We start from the raw sequence: 13,253 nt of genomic DNA on the forward strand, positions 1-13,253 counted from the left end.
TTTGTCGACATAATCTGGCATTGATATCTGATATTGATAACCACAATGCCGGTTTAGTGTTGTAGATTGAGTCTAGGATCATAGTGAATGTCGCAGCACCGACGGAATTGCCCATTAGAGGTATAAAACTACGAGACCTGAAGAACAGTGACATATGTCTCCAATTCAATTAAATACTAATTTCAGATATGTAGACGTTGATTTAAATGTTATTTAATAGCAATTTCACAGCAGTTCAGTCAAAATCCGGATGTGTTCTATTTAGATCCAAATAAAATCAGATTGGAACAAAATGGAAACAGGAGATAAAGATAAACAGCGTAGCACAATTCTGAATCTCGCAGCAGTCTACCTCTCACTCCTGATCTCTTCCCATTATATACCTCTTCTCTACTGACTTTTCACCAGCCGGCAAAAAGTTGTATTAATTTGTTGCATAAATCTAGATCTAAGCAAAAACAATATCAATGGGTCTGCTGGATCCGCTTCTTTCACTTCTGGGCGCCTATTCGGCGTCCAACGTCTACAACTTTCTGCGAGGTTACTCTGACCGATCTTATCTCGACCCAGAAATAGATATCGCTCTGGTTACTGGAGGCTCAAATGGCCATGGAGCTACGCTGGTCAAAAAATTGAACGAGCTCAAAATACCGGTGGTCGTTTTGGATCTGGTCGTACCGGATCAACAGGTAGAAGGGGTATACTATCTGAAGTGCGATATATCATCTCGCGAGCAGCTCTTAGAAGCAGCACAGATAATTAAATCTCAGGTAAGATTTGTATAATCAGATTAGGTTTCCAATATTTCTAATTCACCTCTTTAGATTGGTAACATCACGATCCTGGTAAACAACGTCACGGTCTCCCAGGGCAAAACTGTTCTAGATCTTTCATTTGATGAAATCGAAAGGTATTTAAGCGAAAGAACGTTTCATATGCGCTAAGGCTGACTGGAATAGCTCATTTAATGTCAATTTGCTGTCACAGTTTTACACCGTCAAAATTTTTTTGCCGGGAATGTTGAAACTAAAACGCGGATATATCGTGTTCATCTCGTCTGTTGTAGCATACTTGGGTCCTGCCAAACTCAGTGAGTACATGACCCCATGCTGCAAGCAAATATTTATAGCTGACTTCCAAGGCACAACCGCAGCTTCGAAGAGCGCAATTCTTGGTCTCTATGACTCCTTGACATACGAGCTTGGTCCGAATGCTGATACCGACTCGGGCGTACGAACTCTTCTAGTTATCCCCGGTCAAATGTCTTCTTTACTCCAGGAACTTCAAAATCCGTCTACTCGACTTACGTCATCAATTCTGGATGTCAGCATGGTAGCCGATCGAATCATGCTGGCACTATCGAGAGGAGAAGAAGGTAAAGTCACGGTTCCCAGGAAAGCCAAGTTCATTTCTCTAATGAGAACTTTACCTCGACCGGCAACAACGATGATTCGATCCATGGTAGGGGTCGATAACTGCATGGATCATTATGTTGGCACCAAAGAGGAGGTCGATGACCTTTCGTTTGCGCTTTAATTAACTCATTTATTTGAAATTGTTGCTATATCCCTTAATTCTATGTCGAATCTTTGCTGCTGCAGTTGTCGATACAGAGTGAGCACGTGTGCTTTGTACTGTTTTTGAGTTTTTCGTTGAAGAAATTATCTCGGGTTAGTTTATGTGAATTTAGATGTTCTATTCTATACATTGCAAATATACAATTAAATAATTCTAAAATTTTGTTATATCACAGACAATAATTATCATGTCTCTTGGGAATCTTGCTTATATGTGTTCGCACTTTCAGAATGCGTCGAGAGTTGGACTCCCGATGATTTCCTTCACTTACACCAAATTGCATCTAGGAGTTCTACTTGGACTTTATCGCAATGGACTAATTAATTCTGTCACGATTGGAACAAAAATGGGGCCAAATATGCAGCCGGCCGAGATTGAAGCTTATGATCCAGAGAAAGTCGCCTTGCGAAGGCTCTGGGTTTCACTCAAATATAAGGACGGCAACCCGGTGATCAGTAAAGCAGCAATAGTCTCACGGCCGAGCAAGCGAGTGACCATGAAATTTGAAGAGTTAAAGCACATTGCCGGTGGGCGAGGAATTCGGAAGGTGGCTGCGTTGCAGCCAGGTGAAATTCTTCTATTACGCACTGATAAAGGCGTCTTGGAGTGTCGAGAAGCTATAGCGATCCGCCGGGGAGGGGAAATCATTTGCAGGTTTGGTCTATAAACACCGATGATTAGATTTTCCGAGTTTTTCTCTGTAAATAATTTTAATTTGCTGATTTGTGGTCAATGTCTGGGCTATCATTAATGCACGGCTTAGCTTGGGCTTCATTTCTTTTCTATGATCTGTTTTGCCTATTGCATGGAGTTTTATGTTCTATTACATGTTGTTTCAATATATTACGTCAAATCTGAGCGCCCAATTTTGCGAAAGCTGTAATCATATCCTCTCTCGAAATATTGTTTAACTGCCAAATTAGCCGCTCTACTTACTAAACTCATTTTTGAAAATGTTGAACTAATGAAATTTCTACCGATACTTGATGGACTCACGTAAGTGTATTCATGAATTGGGAACTATAATTATCCTGGAATGTTTCAGAGAAATAGTTTCAAGCGCAAGTGTATTTCTGGTTTTGGAGAGAATGTAAAGGCACAGAACTCTGACTGTTAGCGAACCAGGAGCTTGTCTAAAGTCTGACATTCCGAACCACAGACAACCGTAGAGAGCGAGGTCAACGCTAAACTTGATAAGTCTGGGTAGCATGGAAGCCTTTTGAGAACCCTTAATATAAAATTAGCTTGACGACCATAAATTGCAAATGATCGCGTAAGCCATCATTGCAGATCACCAAATATCAGAATTTTGATCTCTAATCTGTTGCAGCTCGATCTCATACTAAAGCAATGCATTACCTAGTCTGCGCACCTCTACGTGTAATTTGAAACCGTCCCATAAAAAATCAATTTTCTTGGTTTTTATATATTTAAGACAGATGAGTATAGAAAAGATATTAGCAGTCCTGTCTTTGAGAGCTAGTAGATTTTCACAAACGGATCAGATTCATATTTTAGAATCAGTGGGTTATTTAGCACTACCTAGACAGATGTTGAGCCCATTGAACTAATGACATTACTAATCGGAAAATCAGACCAGCACATTGGATATAGAAGAACGAATTGTTCACGTAAAACAGAAATATGCGTTGAAGTTGAGAGATTACCTCTCAGCTATCGCCCTTGTTCACATCGAATTCAAATGGATCATGTTGCAATAACTCCCGCTGTGCAGCCGCCAATATTGTTCTCCAGCTACCACAATACAAGAATGAGAATCATCTCAGGTTCAATCTATGAGAAATTCAATGAGGTCTTGTCCAATAAATAAGCTTATCCCTGAGCTTGCCAGCTGCTCGATAGGTATGTGGCAGACAAGCAATACTTTCACGTGACAAAGTTGTCGCGGCAACGATCTATAAACATTCTTTCTCCCGATGTAATTGTTTGGGACGCGTTTGTTATGAGGGGGAATCCATCCTATTTGAGATTATATCGATTTGTTTTAATCAATATCTAAATTAAGCTGAATTTGTGAAGCTAGACTTGAGTTGTACTGACGCTGAAATTGGTTTAAGAGCTGTGCCATTTCGCTGATTTAGGACGTGTGTTATAATGCCACTCTTGTTGACAGGAATTTCTAACCTTCACTGAATAGGATACAATATGGATCCTTCGCTGACGGGAATTAGCTCTTTCAATTTAGAAAGTAGCACGGCAGAGCTGAATCGACAATCCTTGGAAGCAAGTATTTCCAAAGATATCCGGCTCGCAGACCTTCGTTTGCAGCGAGATATAGACAGTCCATCAGACTCCAGAGTTTTAGGGAATACATCTTTTGCTACGAATTTCCCAGATCTGGATGATAGTATCAGAATCGCTACTCAGGAGCTTGATTCTGTGTTGAATGAACCTACCGGAACAAACAGTACTTCGAATGCGTACAGCATCGAAATTGCACGTACGCTCCCTAAGGTGCGAACGGTATGTGGGCTTCAGAAACCGTCACATCATGACAATTAACAGATGTTAGTCTTCTGCGCCTGCAGATATTTTATCAGATATCTTTGACTCTCCGGAGAAAGTCCAGAGTCCGAGACGATCCGCAAGCGCGGTGATGGGTTCGAAATCGATGTCGGATATGAACAAGCCGATTGGCAATAGTCGATTCAGCATTAGAACCAAGAAGACGGTCACAAAAGAAATACCTCATAAATTTAAGTCCGCGGAAGATCTTCTTCGTTCTCTTGGGTTCCATGAAAAGCCTCCGGTGAAAGCTGTAAGACGTCAATCGAGTTTATCCACTATTAATGACGCACCGGAGTTCGAAGACAGCATCAAAGTGCCAGATATTACTGGAATAACATCTCTGGTTTCCAATGATATCGATCCTCGTCTGAGGCATGGAATTGGTCATAAGATTGTGGAGTCTATTCCCTTGAGTGAGGATAATCAAGGTAGGTTGGTCTGGTGGTCTCATATATATGGCAATATCCCAGTATTAACCAAAAAGCGATATTATCTTCTCTTCGTGAGCTGCAAGAAAAAATTCAGAAACTTGAAAACAAAAATTTGAGATATAAATCCACCGTCCAAGCACTGGGATCTAAGCTTCGGACTTCTGGGAACGAATATGAACAACGCATTCGGTCACTAGAATTCGAACTTGAGCAGAAGCTGCTCGAGAAAGCCACAGGATTGGCCTCGGAAGAGAAGAAACGGATCCGAACTGCAATTGATACGGAAAGGCAAGGTATGAGTTTCATGTTTTTATTCAGTATCACTGCGAAGTCTTTATATACTGATTGACTAGGTTATGAGAAACGTCAAATCATTTTGAATGAGCAAATTGCTACATTGCAGCAAGATGTGTCATTTTATCAAACTCGAGCCCGACGCTTTGAAGAAGAACGAGATGACGCGGTGAAAGCGTTATCAGAAGCTCTGGAGAGATTGAATCAAATTGAGTTGGGAGAGTCACAGACTAATCAGGTCAAATCGACAGCTCGGAAAGCCAAGGCTGCCAAATACACAAGGAATGAGGAGAAAGATCTATCTGAAGAACCAGGCGAATCAGATTCTGAGAGCGACGTTGAACTAAATGTCGACACTGTGAAGAAGACCCGACGGGAAAACTTAGTCAAAAAGTTAAAACCAAAATCATTGCCGGCCAAAAAATCAACAACGCGGAATCCAAAGCCGGATACTGACTTATCATCAGGCGAGGTCACTGATACTCTTGAATTATCAGAGACTGAGGAGGTTCCGCCAACACAGAGCCGAAGATCGAGTCAAAAGAAAAAGAGAACAGACTCTAAGGTTGCTAAATCTGTACAAGAATCAGAGCCAGTCAACTCTAGATCGACAACTAACGAGCATAATCCAAATATCTGTACAGTCTGTTCAAGACGACAATTCAGAGAAAGTCGAGGACAGAAATTGCCGGGACAACAATGGCAAGAAACTAACAACGTTGAATATGCACGCGAAAGTGGAGACGTTACTCCACGGCCAACTATGGCGCCTAGCGAGGCAGTTTCATCTGTGTTGGACCAACTAGAAGAAGAATTCGGACATCTAAAGGCGTATGTATACAAAAGCCAGGAAAGCAAGAAATTCATTTCTGATTGATAATTTAGTGATTACCAAGCCGAAGTACGCCGATATGATGAAATTGATCCCGTCGAAGGTAAACATAAACGCAAGGCGATAGCGGACCAATTGAAAGTAATAGTCGAGAAACTTGAGAATAGGGCTGATCAAATTTATGCTCTGTATGATGTCTTGGAAGCCAACAACGCTACTCACGCGTACAGGCGAGGCGGGAGAGCGGGCCGAACTGAGAATTATGAGTTTCTGTGGGCTCCTTGGGTGAATCACGTATAGTAACTATTCAATAGCGACCTATAGGTTCTTGGAATTAATTTGGAGAGGAAGTACTTTGATGAATTGTAGATTAATAAACTGTATGCATTGACAATAACTAATGATCACTGAACATTTTCGCCCAAAATCTGGAGAGCGCTTTTGAGCTCTTTAACCGCACTCGGCACATCTTCGAAATTGAGGGCGGAAATCGCATATTTGGCATGCTTTTTGGCAACTTGAAATTTCTCAGCGTCAGCCATGATCTGTTGAATACTTGCAGTTGACGCATGATCTTGCCGATGGTCTACTGACATGATAGGCGGAGAAACCGCAGACGCAAAATGTGAAATAGGAGCAGATGGTGGTGGAGAGTTAAAAGTATTTGTAGGCGGTGCGGACGTGGTGAATGACTGCTGGTAAGGGTCAACGGATGCCGACGAGCCAGAGTGGATAGTAGGTGGAGTAGGTGGAGGTTGGTCATTCAGCGATAAATCCCCAATCGATGCTGATAAACTCAAACCTGGACTTGGAATATGTTCCCTTGGGGTATCAGCGGGCAATAATTGATCATTGACAGCTTCATCAGATAGGGGAACAGGCGCCTCGACTACCTCGTTCGGATCGTCACCGTTCTGAATGGCTTTCAATATTCTCGTGGCGTTAAACTTGCAATACTTGATTTTTTCGAGGATATTCTTGTCAGGTTCTCCGAAAAGCTTCAAAAGTTCAAAGAAATTCGATGCGCTAAACAGCGCGGTAGCGGTCTTTCTGTAGTATAAGTAAGTCATCGGAAATCAAAGAATGTCGGCATACACGAATTACCTTGAGCATGTTTTATTGATAATATCTTTTTCAGCGTGAGCAAATACCTCGGACACAAATTGTTCAAGGTATGCCTGAGCGACGACGGGATCTGTGATTGCATCCTCGTGTTCTAAGAAATGCTTTTGCTGTGTGGTTATTAGTATACAAATATAACTATCGCTAGACATGAATAAATACTCGTACCTTTTCGACACTATCAAGCAAATTCCCGACGTATTCAGCAGCAGACGGATCTGTTCTATGGACACCTAATGCCAATGCTTGTTGAATTGCGTAGTATTTGCCTGGTTCTGATCAATATTACTGTCCCAAATTCTGACCATTAGGCTACATACAGTAGTAGGACACAATAGGTTTGTACTGCTCTAGTTCCCTTGATCGTAGAATAAATGGAGCAATAACTTTCAGCGCTGGTGGAGGGTTCGGGACTGACATTTTTCGTTTGCTGTGCGTTAATTGAGCTCAAAGAAAGTTGAAATTAGATATTGTGAGGTCAGACTAGACCAAAAATGGTGGTACTTGATTATCTGGATTAATGATAGTCTGCTGGGAGAATTGCTTATGCTGCAGTACACTCTTAACTACTTCTTCTCTTCATTTCTTGCAATCAGAAATTTTGTATTAATATCAATTTTAAAAAGTAGTTTCATCTTACCATACAGGTTACTGCATTGTCATGCGCATTCTTGAACTTTTTCTACCATTGTTGCTTGTAACTCCCGCATCAGCTGGGTTCTACGGCAAAAACACCGATGTATTAAATCTAGATCCGAAAACATTTAAGGATGAGATTATGAATACAAATCACACTTCGATAGTCGAGTTTTATGCAGAATGGTGTAAGTATAATCGGCTAATGCTCGAAATCCACAAGAATTTAGTAGTTCCTGGTACAATCGCTGATAGCGCTCAATATACTGACATATTCAGGTGGCCACTGTCGACAACTACGTCCACACTATATCAAAGCTGCAAGCTCGCTGAAAGGTATTGCCAAAGTAGCTGCAGTCCGATGCGACGACTCGTTTACGCAGCCTTTATGTCAACATTACAACGTTAAAGGTTATCCGACACTCAAGATCTTCACACCTCCAAAGATTGCAGGGTCGAAACCAAGAGTCGAGGATTATCAAGGACAGAGAACTGCTAAAGCTATTGCAAATACTGTTATTGGACATCTAAGAAATCACGTCAAAAGACTGACAGATAGCGAAGTAATCGCATGGCTTGAGGAAGTGAGTAATTTTCTATATTGCTATCTGAACAGTCAAAATTCTAACAGCTAGTCCACAATGCCCTCTGTTTTGCTATTCACCGACAAGACAGCTATTCCTCCAATGTTTAAAGCGCTGGCAATCGATTACTCTGGCACCGCTGATTTCGGGTACCTTAAAAAAGGCGAAAAAGCTATTGCAAAGCAGTACGGGATCACCAAGTATCCTGCCGTTGTTGTCCTCACTAAAAATAATGACGGGTCAACAGAATCGCATTTTTATTCTGGAGAACATAAAAAAGAGCTGCTGTACGATTATATCAGTAAGTATGCGATGCCGACCGAAGGTCCGAAGAAAGGACAGTTTCCAGAAAACATGAACAAGCCTCTGGGCCATGAAGAGCTCTAATATTTTAGATGCAAACGTTATACATATAGATATATAGATATATATATGCACATATTTAAATTCCTATTTAACCAAATGCTGCCGTTGTGCAATAATTTATATGCAAATATCCATCGACTTTAAAACACTATCAGATCATTAATTCATGACATTATCAGATACAGCATGACCAACTTACGTCATGCAAAGAGCCAACCTCTTGATCAAGGGAAGGAGCAAACGAAGAATTAATGTATAGAAATAGCGGATCCGAATCTGCAAGTCGTAGCTGTCGTCGCAGAAACCGAACAACTGCCTCGAATCTTTGGGTCCCACTAATCCGTGCTACCGGTTTAGTGAGAATTGGAGCTGAACCAATTGGACGAAACCGAATAGATACTTTCTGGACCGGCGGGTTGGCATATTTGTCCAAGGCAGCAGCAGCATCGCGCGGAAGATTGCTGAGAATAACCGATGCTGCCAGGGTGACTCGCTGTTCTGTTTGGCTCTCCTCTGGGATTGACTGTGGCTGAGTATTTGACTCCATATCTCCAGGAGTAAGTGTAGGCGATCCAGAAGCAATAGAAGGTGGCCCAACAGTCATGGGAGTGCGTGCCTGTGGTAATGAGGAATCCGTGAAGGAAGAAATAGGATGAAGTTCTTGACGACGTGTACGTCCTTCAGAGCTTGGGTTAGACGAAGGCGACCTGCTCTGAACAGGAGGAGAAGATGATCCCGTTCCAGAATCCACCATTTTTTGACTATTCACGTTTGCCAAATTTAAGCACTGCAACTTATTGTTCGAGTTATAGTTAGAAAACTTAAGCCCGAGAATGACATCGTTTTGATCTGATTATGACGACTCGCACGTGATATTCACATCTACAGTACTCAATATAGATTGTACAGTTCAATTTACTAGAAGTAATATTTGGAAATACAGCATGATCTGAGCGAGACATTACTGGGGACATTCAAGGACTACAAACCTCTTAGAGTGGTATATCGCGACCATAAATCAATCTCCAATGTATATAACATTATAAGGCCAGAGAAGGTGCTCTCAAACTCCATTATCAGGCCAATCACGACAAACTGAACAAAATTCATTAAGTATAACATCCGCATAATTCCAGTCGTTTAAGATTTCGTTGTAGGTAGCCTTTATCGATACTCAAGACTAGATCAACTATTCTTTACTACCCTCACTGAATTGATTAACTTAACTCGAGACAAGCAAAATTGAGTATATTCTATAATCAAATAACTGACAGATTAGAAGTTAGCTAAAACAAAACCATAAAAATCTTTTACGATCCTATAGAACTTCGATAATTTGCAGAAGGTATTGTTTGCTGCCTGTCAGATCAAGCCCATAGCTGAAAATAGAGAAAACAGTTAATGTTTCATACTAATCAAATGATTCCAGGTTCTCAACAGTCAGCAGAATGTCCTGTGCGTTAACTACCACAAGAGTAATGAATTCAGAAATAAAAAACTATTATGATATCATAAGTCAAAGGAGACTAAGTGCGATCTTTCATTTCTTGATGATTCCGTTGTATTGCCATAATATTCCCAATCCAGGTCTGGTCAATCTGTATAAGAATATAATGCTAGCACCATTATACACCTAATGATGCGAGAAAATTATCAAGAAAAAATTAGATAATCTATATTTGCTGCTTCACGCATTGTACTATCTCCAGTTATGAACAACCTCGTCCAAGCATGGTTTTCACACAAACACCTTAAACAACACATTTCTAGGATGGTTAGTACATGAATCAGCGAATCGCGGGCGTGGCAAATGTAATGTGAGGTAAGGGTTCTAAAGATCTAACAAGCAGATTTTATGAAATTTTCTTTGGCGACGAGCGAGCGGACGAACATCTGCGATTTCCATCTCACGAGCTGTTCGGAGCAGCACGGATTCGTGTTTGTTGAATTGAGAATTCGTTGATTCACCGAGTACTCTTGTGTCTCTTTTTGCTGAAATAGCTTTTAGCAATCTTGCGCAGAAACATAATGAGTGATAGATTAACAAGGTAAGCACCATCGTTAGAGTCGAGCGAAAGACTAGAGATGATCTTGTTAGCTGACATGACACAGAATCGCCATTATCAATTCTGATAAATGCAAGCCTAAAGTACGTGAATTCTGATGTTTCTAAATTGTATTATTGGTTGAGTTATGCCTAACTTGATGACCATAGAAATGCCGTCAGGAGTGTAGAAAAGCTTGCCCTGTCGTTAGGACCGGAAAACTGTGCATCGAGGTCACGCCAGAGTCAAAAGTTGCATTCATTTCAGAAACTCTTTGGTATGAATCTGTTTTTTAAATGGTCTTGCTAAGAATCCAGCTAACCTGGTTTCAGCATTGGATGCGGTATATGCCCCAAGAAGTGCCCTTTCGGCGCTATCCATATTATTAATCTGCCGACAAATCTTGAAAAGGAAGTGACTCACAGATACTCCGCTAACTCATTCAAACTGCATCGTCTGCCAGTTCCTCGTCCAGGACAGGTTCTTGGTCTTGTGGGGACTAACGGTATCGGAAAATCGACGGCGTTGAAGGTGCTTGCTGGAAAGTTGAAGCCCAACTTAGGCCTATTTGACAATCCGCCGGATTGGGAAGATATTTTACGATACTTCCGAGGAAATGAGCTTCAAAATTATTTTACCAAGATTTTGGAAGATAATCTAAAAGCAATCATTAAGCCTCAGTACGTCGATCATATTCCACGTGCCATTAGAGGGCCGGTTAATAAGGTTGAACCATTGCTCAAGGGAAAATCAGAACTTGATAATTACGAAGAGTTGTTGGATGCATTGCAGCTACGGAATGTTCTTGATCGTGAAGTTGCCCACCTGTCCGGTGGAGAATTACAGCGATTTGCTATAGGAATGAGTGCTGTCCAGCGTGCAGATGTTTACATGTTCGATGAGCCGTCGTCTTATCTCGATGTCAAACAACGTCTCAATGCAGCTCAAGTGATTCGAAGCTTGCTTGAGGCTACTAGATATGTCATTGTGGTCGAGCATGATTTATCTGTATTGGATTATCTGTCCGACTTTGTCTGCATTTTGTATGGTGTTCCTTCTGTGTATGGTGTTGTCAGCTTGCCTGCCTCTGTTCGAGAAGGTATCAATATTTTTCTTGATGGAAACATTCCTACAGAGAATTTGCGGTTCCGTGAGGAAAGTCTGCAGTTTCGTCTTGCGGAGGCGGCAGATGCTGTACAAGTAGACAAGAGCCGTTCATTCAAGTATCCTAAGATCCAAAAAACTATGGGTGACTTCCGGTTGCGCGTGCAAGGAGGAGATTTCACGGATAGTGAGATTATCGTCATGATGGGAGAGAATGGGACGGGCAAGACGACGTTCTGCAGACTTTTAGCGGGAAGTTTATTACCAGACAATGGCAAGAAGGTGGGAGCGATGTCTGTGAGCATGAAGCCTCAGAAAATCAGTCCAAAGTTCACTGGCACAGTGCGGCAGCTGTTCTTGAAGAAGATCAGGGCGTCATTTTTGATGCCTCAATTTCAGACTGATGTTTGCAAGCCGCTGAGGATTGACGATCTTATCGACTTGGAGGTTCAGAATCTATCTGGAGGAGAATTGCAGAGAGTGGCTATTGTTCTTGCCCTGGGCCAACCAGCAGATATTTACTTAATTGACGAGCCGTCAGCATATTTGGACAGTGAGCAGCGAATTATCTGTGCGAAGGTGATTAAGCGGTTTATTATTCATGCACGGAAGACGGCGTTCATTGTTGAGCATGATTTCATTATGGCTACATATTTGGCGGATCGGGTGATTGTATTCGAGGGTACACCGTCGGTAGACGCGCTTGCTACAAAGCCACAGAGTCTTCTGACTGGATGTAATCAGTTTTTGAAGAACTTGAATGTTACGTTCCGCCGCGACCCAGTTTCGTACCGTCCTCGGATTAACAAGTTGGACAGTCAACTCGACCACGAACAAAAACTGAGCGGAAATTACTTTTTTATGGATGAAGCACCGGCTGGGCCTGCTTCTGCGGCGGTTACAGCCAGTGCGTAAATTTAATTACTAGACCGGAGACGGCTAAGGAGGCAGTGCATAATGTGTTTTGAGTTTGACTTTTGAGGAGGCGTGGGTGTAATATGTCTCTATCTTGTTTATCATTTGTGTATACTGAGTGAGGAAGAGATATAGGAGGAGAAAAGAGTACATGGAAGCAGATTGAGAGGTCGGAGAAAGAAGCCGAAGTTTGTATATGTAAGCAAAAAGTTTTTAATTGGAATTGTTGATCATTGGAATCTGGTAGACTGCGCTAGACAGATTAACTTTGAAGGTACGGGATGTTATGGTGAGCCAGATATGTGGGAAATATAAACTTGTTTTGTTGGAACGTGTTCGCGATGACGATGATGGAACACATTCTTTGTTGATGACGGCACGCACGAGCAACGGGATGGCTGATTTTATTTTCTTTTGGTGACGAGGGTTTGTATTTCGGGGTCCTTTCATATTATGTTAATTTTATGGGGATTTTAATCTAGATATTATCTAGATATTATCTAGATTGTATCGAGTCTACATGATGCCATCATGCAGGAGAAATGCTACGAGACCAGACGGGATGAAACACTTGGGGCTAGGAGACACTTGTTTCTCACATTGGATACTGTAGACATGTATCAGTATCTGAACAGATCCGAGAACCGGACCTGTTGCTGTAGAATTCCGGCCGAACAACTGAACAACACGAATTAAGAGAGTAGATCAGAACACTGGAGCAACACTTGACGCTTGACGCCTGACGCGTGCAGCGTGCCGCCCATTTTCCGGGTACTGGACGATGGCAAATTCTGGAATGCTCGCGCGCGCGTGCGCG

At 41.8% G+C, this 13,253-nt stretch overlaps 7 protein-coding genes across 7 annotated transcripts; 5 read left to right on the top strand and 2 right to left on the bottom strand.

The window, feature by feature from the left end:
• Nucleotides 1-113: 113 nt before the first annotated feature.
• On the top strand, nt 114-1,789 carry V1516DRAFT_171658 (uncharacterized protein). Its single transcript, XM_066918693.1, has 5 exons — nt 114-120; nt 195-770; nt 825-910; nt 960-1,670; nt 1,754-1,789. The coding sequence occupies exons 2-4, from the start codon at nt 468-470 to the stop codon at nt 1,534-1,536; spliced, it is 966 nt and encodes a 321-aa protein (XP_066778861.1). The 5' UTR covers nt 114-120; nt 195-467; the 3' UTR covers nt 1,537-1,670; nt 1,754-1,789.
• Nucleotides 1,674-2,569, top strand: V1516DRAFT_670744 (ribosomal protein S8). Its single transcript, XM_066921436.1, has one exon. It carries the CDS (start codon nt 1,766-1,768, stop codon nt 2,243-2,245), a length of 480 nt encoding a protein of 159 aa, XP_066778862.1. The 5' UTR covers nt 1,674-1,765; the 3' UTR covers nt 2,246-2,569.
• Nucleotides 2,570-3,534: 965 nt separating this feature from the next.
• V1516DRAFT_670748 (centrosome microtubule-binding domain of Cep57-domain-containing protein) lies at nt 3,535-6,061 on the top strand. The gene is made up of 5 exons (XM_066921437.1): nt 3,535-4,062; nt 4,112-4,535; nt 4,592-4,831; nt 4,892-5,663; nt 5,718-6,061. Exons 1-5 carry the CDS (start codon nt 3,745-3,747, stop codon nt 5,962-5,964), a joined length of 2,001 nt encoding a protein of 666 aa, XP_066778863.1. The 5' UTR covers nt 3,535-3,744; the 3' UTR covers nt 5,965-6,061.
• On the bottom strand, nt 6,028-7,283 carry V1516DRAFT_633819 (Vta1 like-domain-containing protein). Its single transcript, XM_066919982.1, has 4 exons — nt 7,107-7,283; nt 6,955-7,055; nt 6,769-6,896; nt 6,028-6,714 (listed from the first exon to the last, which is right to left on the bottom strand). Exons 1-4 carry the CDS (start codon nt 7,204-7,206, stop codon nt 6,069-6,071), a joined length of 975 nt encoding a protein of 324 aa, XP_066778864.1. The 5' UTR covers nt 7,207-7,283; the 3' UTR covers nt 6,028-6,068.
• A 6-nt stretch (nt 7,284-7,289) lies between these two features.
• On the top strand, nt 7,290-8,445 carry V1516DRAFT_670754 (thioredoxin-like protein). The gene is made up of 3 exons (XM_066921438.1): nt 7,290-7,610; nt 7,702-8,006; nt 8,058-8,445. Exons 1-3 carry the CDS (start codon nt 7,448-7,450, stop codon nt 8,391-8,393), a joined length of 804 nt encoding a protein of 267 aa, XP_066778865.1. The 5' UTR covers nt 7,290-7,447; the 3' UTR covers nt 8,394-8,445.
• A 15-nt stretch (nt 8,446-8,460) lies between these two features.
• V1516DRAFT_620667 (ubiquitin-like autophagy protein Apg12-domain-containing protein) lies at nt 8,461-8,919 on the bottom strand (the record flags this gene model as incomplete). Its single annotated transcript, XM_066919498.1, has 2 exons — nt 8,461-8,520; nt 8,572-8,919. The coding sequence occupies 2 exons, from the start codon at nt 8,917-8,919 to the stop codon at nt 8,461-8,463; spliced, it is 408 nt and encodes a 135-aa protein (XP_066778866.1).
• Nucleotides 8,920-10,205: 1,286 nt separating this feature from the next.
• V1516DRAFT_171702 (P-loop containing nucleoside triphosphate hydrolase protein) lies at nt 10,206-12,543 on the top strand. Its single transcript, XM_066918694.1, has 4 exons — nt 10,206-10,420; nt 10,485-10,521; nt 10,588-10,694; nt 10,750-12,543. Exons 1-4 carry the CDS (start codon nt 10,401-10,403, stop codon nt 12,434-12,436), a joined length of 1,851 nt encoding a protein of 616 aa, XP_066778867.1. The 5' UTR covers nt 10,206-10,400; the 3' UTR covers nt 12,437-12,543.
• Nucleotides 12,544-13,253: the final 710 nt, after the last annotated feature.

The sequence above is a fragment of the Lipomyces oligophaga genome (assembly GCF_038497815.1).
Source record: "Lipomyces oligophaga strain CBS 7107 unplaced genomic scaffold V1516scaffold_2, whole genome shotgun sequence".
Taxonomy (NCBI): domain Eukaryota; kingdom Fungi; phylum Ascomycota; class Lipomycetes; order Lipomycetales; family Lipomycetaceae; genus Lipomyces; species [Lipomyces] oligophaga.

Coding starts and splice junctions, on each gene's coding strand:
- V1516DRAFT_171658 (XM_066918693.1), top strand. CDS start 468: ATGGGTCTGCTGGATCCGCTTCTTTCACTTCTGGGCGCCTATTCGGCG. Junction 771..824: donor CACAGATAATTAAATCTCAG/GTAAGATTTGTA, acceptor TCACCTCTTTAG/ATTGGTAACATCACGATCCT. Junction 911..959: donor TCATTTGATGAAATCGAAAG/GTATTTAAGCGA, acceptor TGACTGGAATAG/CTCATTTAATGTCAATTTGC.
- V1516DRAFT_670744 (XM_066921436.1), top strand. CDS start 1,766: ATGTCTCTTGGGAATCTTGCTTATATGTGTTCGCACTTTCAGAATGCG.
- V1516DRAFT_670748 (XM_066921437.1), top strand. CDS start 3,745: ATGGATCCTTCGCTGACGGGAATTAGCTCTTTCAATTTAGAAAGTAGC. Junction 4,536..4,591: donor CTTGAGTGAGGATAATCAAG/GTAGGTTGGTCT, acceptor TTAACCAAAAAG/CGATATTATCTTCTCTTCGT. Junction 4,832..4,891: donor AATTGATACGGAAAGGCAAG/GTATGAGTTTCA, acceptor CTGATTGACTAG/GTTATGAGAAACGTCAAATC.
- V1516DRAFT_633819 (XM_066919982.1), bottom strand. CDS start 7,206: ATGTCAGTCCCGAACCCTCCACCAGCGCTGAAAGTTATTGCTCCATTT. Junction 7,056..7,106: donor ACCTATTGTGTCCTACTACT/GTATGTAGCCTA, acceptor GATCAGAACCAG/GCAAATACTACGCAATTCAA. Junction 6,897..6,954: donor TGCTTGATAGTGTCGAAAAG/GTACGAGTATTT, acceptor ATAACCACACAG/CAAAAGCATTTCTTAGAACA.
- V1516DRAFT_670754 (XM_066921438.1), top strand. CDS start 7,448: ATGCGCATTCTTGAACTTTTTCTACCATTGTTGCTTGTAACTCCCGCA. Junction 7,611..7,701: donor CGAGTTTTATGCAGAATGGT/GTAAGTATAATC, acceptor TGACATATTCAG/GTGGCCACTGTCGACAACTA. Junction 8,007..8,057: donor TAATCGCATGGCTTGAGGAA/GTGAGTAATTTT, acceptor TCTAACAGCTAG/TCCACAATGCCCTCTGTTTT.
- V1516DRAFT_171702 (XM_066918694.1), top strand. CDS start 10,401: ATGAGTGATAGATTAACAAG. Junction 10,421..10,484: donor ATGAGTGATAGATTAACAAG/GTAAGCACCATC, acceptor GACATGACACAG/AATCGCCATTATCAATTCTG. Junction 10,522..10,587: donor CTGATAAATGCAAGCCTAAA/GTACGTGAATTC, acceptor TGATGACCATAG/AAATGCCGTCAGGAGTGTAG.